Genomic DNA, 14940 nt, shown 5'->3' with positions numbered 1-14940 from the left:
GCATTGGCTCCCGATAGCCAAACGCTGTGTATTTAAATTAGGCTGTACCATCTTCAAAGCCCTCGCTGGTCAAGCCCCTGCCTTCATTTCTTCCAGGATCCTACGCTAGGTTCCTTCACGTGAACTCCGATCCTCCCACCTCCATTTGCTCACTATTCCCACCTTCAAACGGAAAAAACAGGGTGGTCTGAGGTTCTCCTTTCTGGCCCCCCGTTTCTGGAACTCCCTCCCTAATGAGCTGAGACTGGTAACATGCTACACTAAATTTAGAACTCTTCTGAAAACTTTTCTGTTCTCACAAGCTTATGAATAATACTCCAAGACTCCCTTACCGCAGTCCTTCTGTCCTCAGCGCCATGAAACCGCTTGGTGTAAGTGCGCTCAAGAAATAATTTTAACATAACATAACAAGGTTCTTCCTTCTTTAAATATTACCTGGTTGAGTTTGAGACTGGGATATACTTTCTTGAGGTGAGCTGGTGGAATTCCAAGAGTATTCATACTTGGGTTTAGAGCTCGCTGTGTCCCAAGGTTTTCTAATCTTGAGGTGAGACAAGGTCTAGTTCTAGAGGCCTTTTTCCTTCAGGTGAGATGTGATTGTGTTTTAGGTTCTCCGGTCTACGAATGAGCAGTGGATGAGTTACAGAAAACTCTCTGCTTGTTTGGACTTCTAAGGCGCTCCGCTCCTTCTTTAAGGTGAGCGGTATATTGACCCGGAGCAGTTTAAGTTCACCAGAGCTCCCTCCTTAAAATTATACTTGGTTGAATTTCATGAATCTGTTGCCTTGAGGTGGGTTTGACTTAGTTCCAGGGATCTTGAGGTCATGGTTGACGTAGTAACAAGAATCACACTTCTTGAGGTAAAAGCTTGCTTAGTTTTATAGATACACCAATATGAAACCGATCGGTGAACCAACGTTCAAGAATTGAAAACATAATACTTCTATATGAGATGAAAAGCTGGTTTATTTTCAGTGTCTTTCCCTCTTGAGATATGAGCTAGCTATTGAAGATTCTGCTTCTTTTTCAAGCCATTAACTTCTTGTTCTGATTTTTTTCAGATGCGTTCGACAAGCGTTGCAGCGACAGAGCTTACTCCAGGAGATGGGGTGATGGAGGCTGGCAGCGAGTTCAACCCACCCATAGATTCTCCAGAAGAGAGAGATTTCCTCACAGATTACCTGATAACCCTCCTGGTACCACTGCTGCTGGCTCTGCTCCTCACCCTCATCCTGTCCTACATTATGTGCTGCCGCAGAGAGGGCGTGTAAGTAAGAAGTCCATTGATGCAAGAGGGAGCACACCTCCCTCTGGTGAGGACACAAAGCCTTTGTGGTGGGTGGAATTCTCTATTTTTGCCAGCTTGTATTTTTGGGGGAAAATACTGATTCAAAATCGTGACTGCGCCTCACACTTCAGAAACACTAAAAAAGTGAAATGGGAAGTGAAATGCATATAAATATCCAACTTCAAATTAAGCTACAAAAATTATTTAGGACTTTTTGTATCACTAGGCTTACTTGTTGTGTTGCAAGAATATTTTTTAGAGAGTACACTCACATTTGTCTCACAATTCAATAAGCCCAAGACACTGTCCCCTAACTATCAGAGAGAGGACTGGTAAAGTAGGGAGCAAATGGTGTTTTGTTTGTTTTACTGCAGATACCTGAGCATCATGTCAAGAAAAGTCCTGAAATCAACTTAAAAAAATATGGGAGAGTGATGATGTAATACATTACTTTTAATCCCAGTACCTCCTGCTCTGCTTGTTTTACACACTAGAGAAATGTGGCTACTGACATGACTGCAGTGCTTCATATACTGCGGTTTTGTGAAAACTGGATTTACCATGCTTATTTACATACTGTGGCATTATGAGAACTGGCTGCATTATACTGCTGCAAATATAGCAGCCTGGTTACACTGCTACAGATATAGTGGCCTGTTTATACAGCAGCAAATATAGTGGCCAGGTTATACTGCTGCAAATATAGAAGCCTGATGATACTGCTGCACATATAGTGGCCTGGTTATACTGCTGCAAAGATAGCGGCCTGATTATACTGCTGCAAATATAGCAGACTGGTTATACTGCTCCTGATATAGCGGCCTGGCTATACTGCTGCAAATATAGCGATCTGGTTAGAATGCTGCAGGGATGTACGACATTACAACGCATGCTTTTACATCGCATGCTTTTACAACGCGGGTTTTACAACGCATACCATTACAACGCATAGTGCTTTGGGGCGCTGGATAGTGAATAGTTTAATTTACTATTCCAACTCCAGTCCCCTTGGATAGTAGGGAAGGTGTTGGACAGTAAATTAAACCTATTCCCTATCCTAGAGCGCCCCCCAGTGCAATGCGTTGTAATGGTTTGCGTTCTAAAAGTTGCATCGTAAAGGCACTGCGTTGTAAAAGTTGCGTTGTAAGTGATGTTTCCCATGCTGCAGATATGGCGGCCTTGTTACACTGCTGTAAATATAGCAGACTGGTTATACTGCTGCAGATATAGCGGCCTGGTTATACTGCTGCAAATATAGTGGTCTGGTTATAATGCTGCTGATATGGCGGCCTGGTTACACTGCTGCAGATATAGCAGTCTAGTTTTACTGCTGCAGATATAGCGACCTGGTTACACTGCTGCAGATATAGTGTACTGGTTACAATGGTGCAAATATAGCAGCCTGATTATATTGCTGCAAATATAGTGGGCTGGTTATACTGCTGCAAATATAGTGGCCTGGTTATGCTGCTGCAGATAGAGCAGACTGGTTATACTGCGGCAAATATAGCAGCCTGGTTATACTGCTGCAGACATAGCGGCCTAGTTATACTGCTGCACATGTAGCGGCCTGATTATACTGCTGAAAATATAGCGTCCTGGTTATAATGCTGCAGATATAGCGGTATGGGTTATGCTGCTGCAGATATAGCGGCTTGGTTATACTGCTGCAAATATAGCGGCCTGGTTATGCTGCTGCAGGTATAGCGCCCTGGTTATACTGATGCAGGTATAGCGGCCTGGTTATACTGCTGCAGATATAGTAGCCAGCTTATACTGCTGCAAATATAGCGGCCTGGTTAAACTACTGCAGATATAGCTACCTGGTTATACTGCTGCAGATATAGCGGCCTGGTTATACTGCTGCATATAGAGTGGCCTGCTTATACTGCTGCAAATATAGCAACATGGTTATACTGCTGCAGATATAACAGCCTGGTTATACTGTTGCAGATATAGCGGCCTAGTTATACTGATGCAAATATACTGAGGCAATCTTGATACTGCCCTGACTATGCCGCTTTACACAGTTGGGTAGTCATACTGCTGTAGATATACTGAGGCACTATTCATACTGCCCTGGCTATGCCACTTTACACAGTGGTCTACTTATACTGCAGTAGATATACTGAGGCACTATTCATATGCCGTGGCTATGCCACTTTACACAGTGGTCTACTTATACTGCTGTAGATATACCGAGGCACTATTCATACTGCCATGGCTATGCCACTTTACACATTGGTCTACTCACACTGCTGTCTGTAGATATGTAGAACCAGCTTTTTGGAGAACTCTCCCCACTGGAGAGTCAAAGCCAACGGTGCAGGGGACACCTAGAATCTACGGGTTCTTCTTGCTTAAATCATACATTACCAAAGAGACCAGGACAACCAGCCAAGGAGGGAAGTAAGTTATTTATTAGCTCGAGCTTAGGACAGGGTCCCAGAATGGTACAAAAACAATTCTACAGAGACTACTGCTTTACTCCGCAGTGCACACATAATTATAGCACTAGCCACGCCCATTTGCACAATACAAGTTCCTCATTTTGCCAAGTTCCTCAACAGACAAGTTCTTCGTCAGTCTTGTGTGACGCAATCGTGGCCAGGGGACATCTGTCTCCGATTGCACAATGTAACAGCCTCGTGCTTCCTTGCCCACATGGTGTGGTCACGGGGCACGGGAGTTGGTCGTGACAGGCTGAGTTATCAACAGTGGACAGGATGTGGCTAAGTCTCTTGCACAATTGGGGGATGAGGTACACAGGCAGCTTCTCTGAATCTGCTCGACCACAAGGAGCCGGGAGGGTTGAGCAAGTTTCAACAGGGACGTGGAAAGCAATTCTTCACCAGGTTACCGAGGGCATGGCAACACACAATGGAATCTTGTGGGTCATTTTAAAATACAGTTCAACAGTCCCTCCTTTTGCCATGCAGAGGCAACAATCAGTCGTCGTCTATGTCAATGTCCATCATCGCCTGCACCTCTTTCTTGATCATCATCATGGCATTGTGATGGTGTAATTTCACTTGTTTGGGTGCTAAAGACTTGGCACAGAGCCCATATAGCGCGGGCATGCATTGAACACAGAGGCAGCAAGAGAACAATGCGGCTGCAATGATGGCAATGAAAATCATTATCTTCCATCCCCACTGAGATACTATGCTCCAAAACCAGCCGGTCAGGGACCATGAACCTTCATCCTGATTGATGTCGGAAGCAATTTTATGTAGTTTCTGTATTGCTTGATAGACTGTTGGTGCATTATCAGGTATGTATATACAGCAGCTTGTTTTGATCAATGTGCAGACTCCTCCACGGTCCACCAGTATTATGTCAAGTGCCATTCTTTTCTGTAAAGTCATGAGGCGGTCCACTTGAAGTTCAGCCGTGATGTTACTAAGGGCACAGGCAGTCGCGTTGATGGTGGCCTCTACCACCCTTGTGAGATGTCGAAGCCTGCGACTATTGACCATAGGGTCCCAACAGGGGAGGAACCCCTTAGCAAAGTCACTAAATTCTTGGCCAGTTGTGTCTTCAGCGTCAATCACACCTCTCTTCTGCCAGAAAATTAGGAATAAGCCTACAAGACTAAAAGGTACATGCATCATTGTTGCCGTTAAGGAATCGCAAACGGCAATGCATCATAAAATCGCAATTCCTTTAGCGATTCCTTATTTTTCCTTGATTGTGATTCACAATTTGCGAATCGCAATTAAGGAATCCCTTCCCATTGATTCCTATGGGCCAAAAGGCCCTTAGGAATGAATGGGAAGACAATCTCAATTTGCGAATCGCAATTAGCTAATCGCAAATTGAGATTGTGATTTCAAGGGTGCAGGGGTGTCCGAAGGACACCCTGTTGCACCCCTGAAATCAATCTATGCACATTTGTTGTGCACACACATGCCCTAAGGGCATGTGTGTGCACAACATGACAGTTTGAAAAATGCACAAAATTGCATTTTTCAGATTTTTCGCATATTACCATGAGGTCCTACCTCATGGTAATTTTTTCCTCCTAATTGCGAATTCGCAATTTTTTTAGGTGTCATGCATTGCATTTAAGGAATCGCAAATTGCGATTCCTTAAATGCAATTGCATTTTTAGAAATCGCAAAAAATTGCGATTTCATGTATTTTTGATTGATGCACCCCAATAATAGTGATTTAGGAATCGCAAACGGCCGAATTTTGCAATTCGCACCGTTTGCGATTCCTAAATCACTTGATGCATGTGGCTGTAAGTTCACTGTGATAAAACTAGAAAAATTCACACAAAAGACTGTCATAAAATTAGAAATTCTCACAAGAACCTAGGTAGAATACTAACACTCTTGAAACCCATTTACTAATCTAGGTAAACCCCTACTAAGCCTGGGATATTCTCAAAAAATGCATTAGGCTCAAATAAATTTAGAAATAATCTAAGAAAACGAGGTAGATTGTCAAAAAACTAGGAATATTCCAGCAGAACTAGGTAGACTTCCATAAATACAGAGACTATACATGCAAAACTAGCTAGACTGCACTAAATCCTGCGCTAAATGTAGGAATACTCACACAAAACAGGAGAAACTGCTGTAAATACGGGGGTGGGATGGTTAGAACATTTAATAAACTTTTAACAACTAGAAAGTTCTAAACTATTAGAGTAAATATGACATGAAAACTAGGTTCTTCAAAAATGGAGACACTTCCACACAGTTAAGTCACCCCCTGCACAAATGATGGAATTTTCAACAAAGTGAATGAAAAAGCATGTAGGGCAGAATTACATGTTTTTGTGATGCACAGAAACAGTGAAATGAGAAAGAGAACCATGCATAATAACAATGAATGTATAGAGTTATGGCCGCCCTCTGCCCTGAAATGTTCCTGGAATCTGTACCTAACTTAGGCTATTTGTAATAAAGATCCATGCTGAACTTCAGGCTGATGTTGATGCTCTTCAATCTCTCTCCTTTTATTCACAGGGATAAAAGAGACGCCAAGACATCTGAGTAAGTTAACGGTGTTTTTCTATGCCACACTTATCGTTTTGTTCTCTGTTGCTACTCTTGTTGTACGTGGTTGCTCTCTGGGGCCTTTTCTCCTTTGGCTCTGCCAGGCTGCTTTTCTTCACTTAGCATTGCAGGGGAGACAGGAGCTGAGCAGAATGCCCCCCTCTTTCTGAGCCTCCTGTGATGCCTAAAGCAAAGTCTGCAGCCTCTGGCTCTTTTAGTCCCCCGCACAATCTACAAACCTATGGAGAGTCAGGGGAGAGGGAAGATTAGGACATTGGGAAGTTGACAGCCACTGGCCTATACCTGTGTTTGTAGCCTGCTTCTGTATCATTGTCTTCAATGGAGCTATCATCATTCTAATATTATTATGTTCCCTATAGCCTCTTATGGTGTAAGTGTTTTTTCTTTGCGGCCTTTCACGCTTCACCTGCTGTCTTTCTGCTCTCTGAGTATTCACTTGACCTCTCTGGGGATATCCGGCCACGTGCATTTCCATACACTGGTTATACGCTTCCATTTGTGCCTTCACTTCCCTATGATGTGTCTGTGCACTTCCATGGGCTGCACTTTTGTTTTTTTGCATATTCACTTACATTGTAAGGGTCTGTGAAATGATATGCTTAGTGCTTTTCAGCGCCCTGGCTATATTCTCTTCCAAGTCTGCACGTTGTGCTTTTACACACTTGTGTTCTGTGCTCATGCGTGTTTGAATACACACAGTGTGAATATGCACCGTAGTGCACTATGCTTTTGCTCCAGTGCTCAGTCATGTATCAATTTCTCTTTTCCTGTCAGTTTGTACTCCCTGCTCTAACTTTTTTCTGATTCTTTTTCCCCTATCCGTGTGCTCCATTTTGTCTTGTGTTTCTCCTTCTCTCTCCACACTCCATATACTCTCTTGCCTTTCCCCTTGTCGGTATCCTGTCTCAGTTCATTTACCTCTCACTGTACCCTTTCAGTATACAGATGCTGCATCACTACACCATCCATGTCAACGTGGAGGAGCTGAGGGAGATGGCCAGTGGCAGGGACGTGCCCAGACCGCTCTCCACGCTGCCCATGTTTAACGTGCGCACAGGCGAGAGGCGCTCTCCTATGACGCAGCACAGAGACAGCGCCTGCGTGCCTCTCATCATGGCCCAGAAGTAAGTGTCTATCCCGACTGTTCTGGCGACAGAGGGTGGGGGTGGCGATACTAGGTTCATGTGGCCGACTAATTGTGCCCACATTGGTGTGGGCACTGAAAACAGGAACATAAACTTTAAGTAGCGTAGCAAAGGCACCAAGGACCCTAGTGCAAGCAAAGTAGTGCCCTATCTCCTATGCCCTGGCCTTGGAGTGAAGTGGGACACTAAAACTGCTGGTTCGAGGTGCCACTACACCCGCTGCACTGTTTGTAGTACACCCCTAAAAACCCTAGCATGTGCCTGCAACTGTCTGGTAACCGGTGCATCAGGCCTACTTGGGATCACAGTATTATTAATAAAAACTTGTATGCAACACTACTGCCATTTCTAAGCCATCTGAATAGCAGATGATTCTGTTACCGATGTTATGGCACTCACTTTATCCACCTTGGAATGATGGAAGGCTGAGTCTGCTTTGCCAGGATTGTAACTCATGACCTCCGCTCATTGCGAGTGGTAAGCGCTCAGATCACTGAGCCTTCCTACACGCTAGTTGGTATGCAGAGTTGTCTAAATGGATGTCAGAGGGCTTCACTAAAATGAGCAAGAAAACAAAAGCTATAGCAATTCGATTCAAAGTAGATGATTAATTCAACAGCGCCTTGAGAGATCATAAACATAGTAGACTTACTGAGATTGAAAGGTAAGCATTGTGAAACCTTAATCCCCGGATAGAGTTTTGGGAGGCCAACTGGAGGGAGGGAGTACAATCAATCAATCAATCAATCAGGGTTGGTAAATCGCAGCTACTCGCCTGTGACAGTCTCAGGGCACAGGGAGGAAGGGGCTGCCTCCGAAGAGCCAGGTCTTGAGGTCCTTCCTAAACTTGGGCAATGTGGGAGATTGCCGGAGGTGGAGAGGGAGGGTGTTCCAGGCTTTGGCTGTGAGGTAGGAGAAGGACTTTCCCCCGTTCTGGTCTTGTTGATACATGGAATGGTGGCCAGAGAGTGCTAGGGTAATAGGAGATGTCTTTTGGGTGCGTGGAAGGAGACATGGCTGTTCGGGTATGCCGGTCTGGTGTTGTGAAGGGCCTTGTATGCATGGGTGAGAAGTTTGAAGGTCATTCTTCTTTCGAATGGGTGCTAGTGGAGACGACGGAGGTGTTGGGTGATGTGACTCTGATGGGGGATGTTGAGGATCAGTCTGGCTGTGGCGTTCTGGACAGTTTAGAGTTTGCGAAGGAGTTTCTTGTTAATTCCGATGTAGAGAGTGTTACTGTAGTCCAGTCTGCCGATGATGAGTTCGTGCGTGACAGTTTTTCTGGATTTAGTTGGGATCCATCTGAAAGTTTTTGAAGCATGCAGAGGTTGTTGAAGCATGTTGAGGATACGGCGTTGATCTGGCAGTGCATTGTGAGCGATGAGTCTAGTGTGATGCCGAGGTTTTGTGTGTGGTAAGTGGGGGGTGGGGGGGATTTCCGAGGGCAGAGGGCCACGAGGAGTCATCCCATGCCATGAGGAGGGGGTGGAGCAAATGATGAGGACTTCTGTCTTTTCAGAGTTGAGTTTCAGGCAGCTGTTCTTCATCTAGGTGGCAATGACTTTCATCCCTTCTAGGAAGTTGTGTTTGGTGATGTTGGGTTACTTAGTGAGGGAGAGGATCAGCGGGGTGTTGTTGGCTTAAGAGACAATGTTGAGCCTGTGGTTCCTGATGATGGTTGTGAGGGGGCAGTGGCGACTGGCATGGTATGTGGGTGTCAGGTCAGTCCAGGTTGCTCCTCAGGATTGGGTCGATGCTATAAGGGGGCCCACCTCTAGATCAACCCAAGTCTAACTGTAATTGTGTACAGACTGTTAAGGCGATCAAGCGGGGGAAAAGTTGGGTCCGGAGGGGAACAGCTGGGCACTTGGAACCGATAACCTGTAATTACAGAAGCAAGGGATAAGTACCACAGAACCCTAAGCTGGAATATTCACTAATCCACAAAACACATGGTACCTCACCTGTATATCCTACAGGTGTGCCTGTATGAAGGAAGGATCTAAAGGGTGGCTTCTAAATCCCCTGGCTGTACTACTGGAAGATATAACACAGAGATCATTAGCAAACCCCCATGTTCCCTCCCCTCCTGTAACGTGAAAGTTTAGGACAGCAATGAACACCTACCCAGATGTAGGATAAAGATAACCTAATGTTGCCCAAAACAAGATAATGAAATGATGATCACATTCCTGGTAAACGGTAGTTCATAACAAAAGGACTTTCTCCTCCGAGGAAATGCTTGAAAGAATATCCCCAGGGTGTGCAAGTCGCGTCAACCCCAAGATCTCTCATACATTCCCTAGTCTGTAATTAACTCAAATAAGTCAGGAAACTAAATCATATGCCCAGCGTAAAGTATAGATATAGCGTCTCTACAGATCCTTCTCTGCAAGCGCTCAAATGTGAGTAATGTGCACTGAATGGTAAGGCGGCACCTATACCCAGGTGTCCTGCACGAACCGGAGCAAGACGCTCCCTGAAAGTATGTAACAATATGCAAAACAGATACTGTACACGAACTATGAATACAAGTGCCCCACTCGATCTTGAAAACCTGTTGCTGCAATGACGGAGTGAAACGGGCGCTTCCTAAGCCCCACCAGGTAAATCCACAACTCGAGCGGCAACACGATGATGAACGCTGTGCTGTAGGCGCTTCCTAAGCCCCACCAGGTTAATCCAAGGACGGACTCCTAGAACAAGGAACGCTGAACCCACGCGCTAGAAGCGACGTGACCTTTCAAGGCGTGCCGATACTTGCCACCGCCGACCTCCAAGTATCCTGTAGTGAAGAACCAAAGTACACGAACCCAAACACGAACAGGAATAATCGGCAGCGCGTACACAGTGAGACTTCCTAATAATCACTAGTCGCATCGCGTCATAGGAGCGCGCCGCGCAAAGGATCATGGGATATGTAGTTTCCCATTCCGTTCCGCATTTTAGAGCAGGCAGTGATTTACCAGCGGTCGGGGGGGAATCGTGACAGTGGGTGTGTGAAAGGGTGCGAGGGGGCTGTGGTTAATGTTAAAAAAACAAAAAACACTTACCTTGCCTTTGGGTCCCGTGTCTCTGCTCCTGCTCTCCTCGTCTTGACTCGAGGTACAGGAAGCACAGCCAGGCTCCCCTCGCCAATCACAAGGCTGGCCCGCCTTGAAAAAGGACAACAAAATGCTAGCTGACAAGCTGGACGACCAAGAAGGGCGCGCAAGGCGGAACAATGTCAGAATTATAGGTATTCCGGAGACGGAGGGAACCCAAGCAATGGACCTATATGTGGAAGAACTGATAAAAACCAGGCTACAGCCAAAGGGACTTTCACATTTCTTCTCGGTCGAGCGCGCTCATAGAGTGTCTGGTGGAAGGCCGAAGCCGGGGGCGCCCCGAGACCAGTACTAGCCCATCTCTTTAACTTTAGAGATAGAGACGCAATTCTACAAGCGGCAAGGATCTCCCCCCCTATCCGAATACTAAACTCAGCCATTTCCTTCTTCCCGGATTACACAGCAGCCGTTTCAAGGAGACGTTGCAGCTTCTTCGAAGTTAAAAAACTACTCCGGGCTCAGGAGTTGCCGTATGATAGCCCATGCAGACTTCTCCTCGGGCTCCAGAGGCACGGGGATTCTTATTAGGAAAAACTTCCCACTGGTGGTGCAGCAAACACGAGTAGATGATCAAGGCCGCTTCGCGGCGCTGACCTGTAAATGGGAAGGACGGTTATTTAATCTTGTCTCTGTCTATATACCGACAAAAAGGAGAGATTCCCTTGAACAGAACTTAATTGACTGGGCTAGACAAATAAAATCATAACAAGATACATGTATATAAAAAGAATTCTACAATTTATTAGTAATACAATACATTAAAAGAGTGGACAAGAATGAAACCACTCAACAACAAATTAAAACAAGAGATAAACAATTAAAATAAATTGACATTCAATGTTGACCAGCAAAATTGAGACACTAAGACAGAAAACAGTAAGACGTTAAACTTGTGCTATACTGGGTGTATATTCGAACTCTATTTCTGACACCTAAGTTGTGTACACCACAATACAGTATATCAACATAGATGTCCGAGTCATGAATTATACTACGTGGTGCGTCGACACGTTTCGGTGGTTTTCCACTATATTGTCCACCTTTATCAAGACTACTCTTGGTATCTGTCGTAGTATAGGGGTCAATGTTATCACCCTAAGAAAACGGAATGAATATACAATTGGTTATAATAAGTACATGGAAGTATGAAGTTGTCACAAGCATTTTTTGTCTTAATATCATGTGATAAAGAGGTAAAAGTAGTATGCAGAAATACATTTGTAGAAACCTACCTAATACAATAACATTCAAATAGTGCATTTGTAATGGTTTCAAAAATGACCGATCTAAATGCATTTTCGATGTATACATGCATATCAAACAATCCCTGATTTCCCTGTTTATTTTTCGGATTATTCTCTCACATTAATAAGGGATCACAGTTATGTATATACCTCTTTTTTGGGGAGAAGCTATTCATGTTTGGGGTTATGCCCAACTGTAGACAAAATAATCAGAAAATTGCTGTAGAAAACACACAACTTCAAGGTGAATAATCTGTTAATGACACATACCAAATTAAGGAACCAAGGATGTTTGAATTGGAATGTTTGAAAATGGTATTCTTTCCAGAGAGTTAGGAGTGTTGTATAAGCTATTCTATTTTTAAATTGCCTAGGGAATCTTTATATTTGTTGGTGTTTAATTACCTTAAGAATCCGTTTTTGCGCGTTAGGAAGTTACAGATATTTTCATATCAGAGTGCGATGTAGGAAGGTACTGGCTTTGAATATCCACTTTAAATTTGCATGATTGAATCAGGCTAGACAGAGAATATACTCCTACAAGTCAAAATAGTGGAAGTTAAGGTACGTAATATGGGGGATATTCCATTATGAGAACAATATACTTGTACTGGCTTATTTATCCTGGTTTAATAGAGAATTTTTTGTGATGATTAGCATACCTGGTACGTCAAAAATGCGACGTTAAATCTGGGCAGTCCAGAATAATCGAGCCCCATAAAGCGATATTTTCTTTTTTTCTTTCTTTTATTCTTATTTTGTTAAAAAACCAGAGGCGCCAGTGTCGTGTCCTTGCGGTGTGTACTTATGTTGCACTAAAATTCAGAACACAAGTATATATATATATATAGCCATGAGAAATAGAACGTTTTAAAGCCAGCTTTTTAAATTGCCGAACTATCTGTGCACGCTTACCTATTCAGGCACAAAGGACTGCTTGCTTCTCTGGTATCATGGAACCCTTTTGATTAAAAGGCCAGAGGCGCTTGCATCGTATTTCTGCGGTATATAGGGATTATTGCCCTAAAGATAAAGACAGGAAAATAAAGCGCAGTTGTTTAAAGTAGCCCGCTTTTATCTCGGGTTTCGCCTACTTGAGCTGCTGTGTTAAAGCGGCCGCTTACCTGGTGTTGCACAAATAGTCTGCCTGTTCCTCTGGTTGCATGGAGTGTATCAGGGAGGAAAGGGCGCCATATTTCAATACCTAAGCTGGCGCATGATAGGTCTAAATCGGAGCGAATCAGACGGGTCCATTTAGAATCACGGAATTAGCATACTCCGGCTCGTGGTACTGTGTTCTGATTGGCCAGAGTGGCGGACCTATAATCTAAGTATTGCCAAAGGAGTTCGGGCCATGCGTTTACGTTGGCGGTGATGTTCTAAATTGCAAAACGGCCGTAGTGTAGATAAAGAAAAATATTGTCTCAAACAGATATACGCCAGGGGTCCTGCTTCTCTTCAGGACAGCGGGGAAATTTATATTAACGCTCTTGTTGATATTAAAGCGATGAACGTATGATAAAGTAACCAGTCTGTGGGGAAGGTACTTGTTTTATGAAAAGCGTTTATAAAAAAAGAATTATAAACTGCTGTAACGATAAAGACATGTATGCCGGAGAAGGAATGAATATCAGCAATATAGATGGCTTCTCTCGCATTGATAGCAATGTACAGGGGATTCATAGATCTAAGTGATACTAATACGGACTGATGGCAAAAAAGGTCTAGATACATTTTGTCCAGTCTTCCCTGGTATTCAAACCTTTGAGAATGGTATTTAGGAAACAGAAGTACCATTGCTCCCGGGTTTTTCTCAGTTTGTCAATGTCACCACCCCGTCTAGTGGTTCTAATCTTCTCCAAAATGAATCAACGCAGATCATCACAAGTGTGATTCTGCTGTCTAAAATGTTCCGTCAGGGGTGCATTGCATTTATTTGTGCGTATGGCTGATTTATGTTCTAAAACTCTGGATCTAAGTTCCCTGCTGGTGTCACCTACGTATCCCAAATTGCAGGGACAGATCAGCAGGTATATAACGTTTTGGCTCCTAGAGCATCAGGCAACCACAAATGTGGGACTTGCTCGATCTGCCCACATTGCATCATAGGTACTAGCTTCGAATTTAACGGAAAAACTCTGACTCCCAGGACATTTAATAACTGCAGGAGCCAAAACATAGCTATAGCTGAATTTTAGTGCAACATAAGTACACACCGCAAGGACACGACACTGGCGCCTCTGGTTTTTTAACAAAATAAGAATAAAAGAAAGAAAAAAAGAAAATATCGCTTTATGGGGCTCGATTATTCTGGACTGCCCAGATTTAACGTCACATTTTTGACGTACCAGGTATGCTAATCATCCTAATCATCGCAAAAAATTCTCTATTAAACCAGGATAAATAAGCCAGTACAAGTATATTGTTCTCATAATGGAATATCCCCCATATTACGTACCTTAACTTCCACTATTTTGACTTTTAGGAGTATATTCTCTGTCTAGCCTGATTCAATCATGCAAATTTAAAGTGGATATTCAAAGCCAGTACCTTCCTACATCGCACTCTGATATGAAAATATCTATAACTTCCTAACGCGCAAAAACGGATTCTTAAGGTAATTAAACACCAACTAATATAAAGATTCCCTAGGCAATTTAAAAATAGAATAGCTTATACAACACGCCTAACTCTCTGGAAAGAATACCATTTTCAAACATTCCAATTCAAACATCCTTGGTTCCTTAATTTGGTATGTCTCATTAACAGATTATTCACCTTGAAGTTGTGTGTTTTCTACAGCAATTTTCCGATTATTTTGTCTACAGTTGGGCATAACCCCAAACATGATTAGCTTCTCCCCAAAAAAGAGGTATATACATAACTGTGATCCCTTATGAATGTGAGAGAATAATCCGAAAAATAAACAGGGAAATCAGGGATTGTTTGATATGCATGTATACATCGAAAATGCATTTAGATCGGTCATTTTTGAAACCATTACAAATGCACTATTTGAATGTTATTGTATTAGGTAGGTTTCTACAAATGTATTTCTGCATACTACTTTTACCTCTTTATCACATGATATTAAAACAAAAAAATGCTTGTGACAACTTCATACTT

General features: G+C 43.4%; 1 protein-coding gene across 2 annotated transcripts in view; it reads left to right on the top strand.

The window, feature by feature from the left end:
- Nucleotides 1-14940, top strand: part of SGCA (sarcoglycan alpha) — a 146761-nt gene that overhangs the window by 61779 nt on the left and 70042 nt on the right. The window contains exons 7-9 of one of the 2 annotated variants that reach the window (XM_086923960.1): nucleotides 1062-1267; nucleotides 6268-6294; nucleotides 7257-7442. In XM_086923960.1, coding sequence (XP_086780086.1) covers nucleotides 1062-1267; nucleotides 6268-6294; nucleotides 7257-7442 — 419 coding nt within the window. Of the gene's footprint in view, nucleotides 1-1061; nucleotides 1268-6267; nucleotides 6295-7256; nucleotides 7447-14940 lie in introns of those variants that run through there. The other variant, XM_086923961.1, reaches the window with a different exon arrangement.

Source organism: Lissotriton vulgaris, chromosome 5 (assembly GCF_964263255.1).
Source record: "Lissotriton vulgaris chromosome 5, aLisVul1.2, whole genome shotgun sequence".
Taxonomy (NCBI): Eukaryota; Metazoa; Chordata; class Amphibia; order Caudata; family Salamandridae; genus Lissotriton; species Lissotriton vulgaris.
Note: the sequence above shows the minus strand (reverse complement) of the source record. Positions and strands in the feature narration are given on the sequence as shown.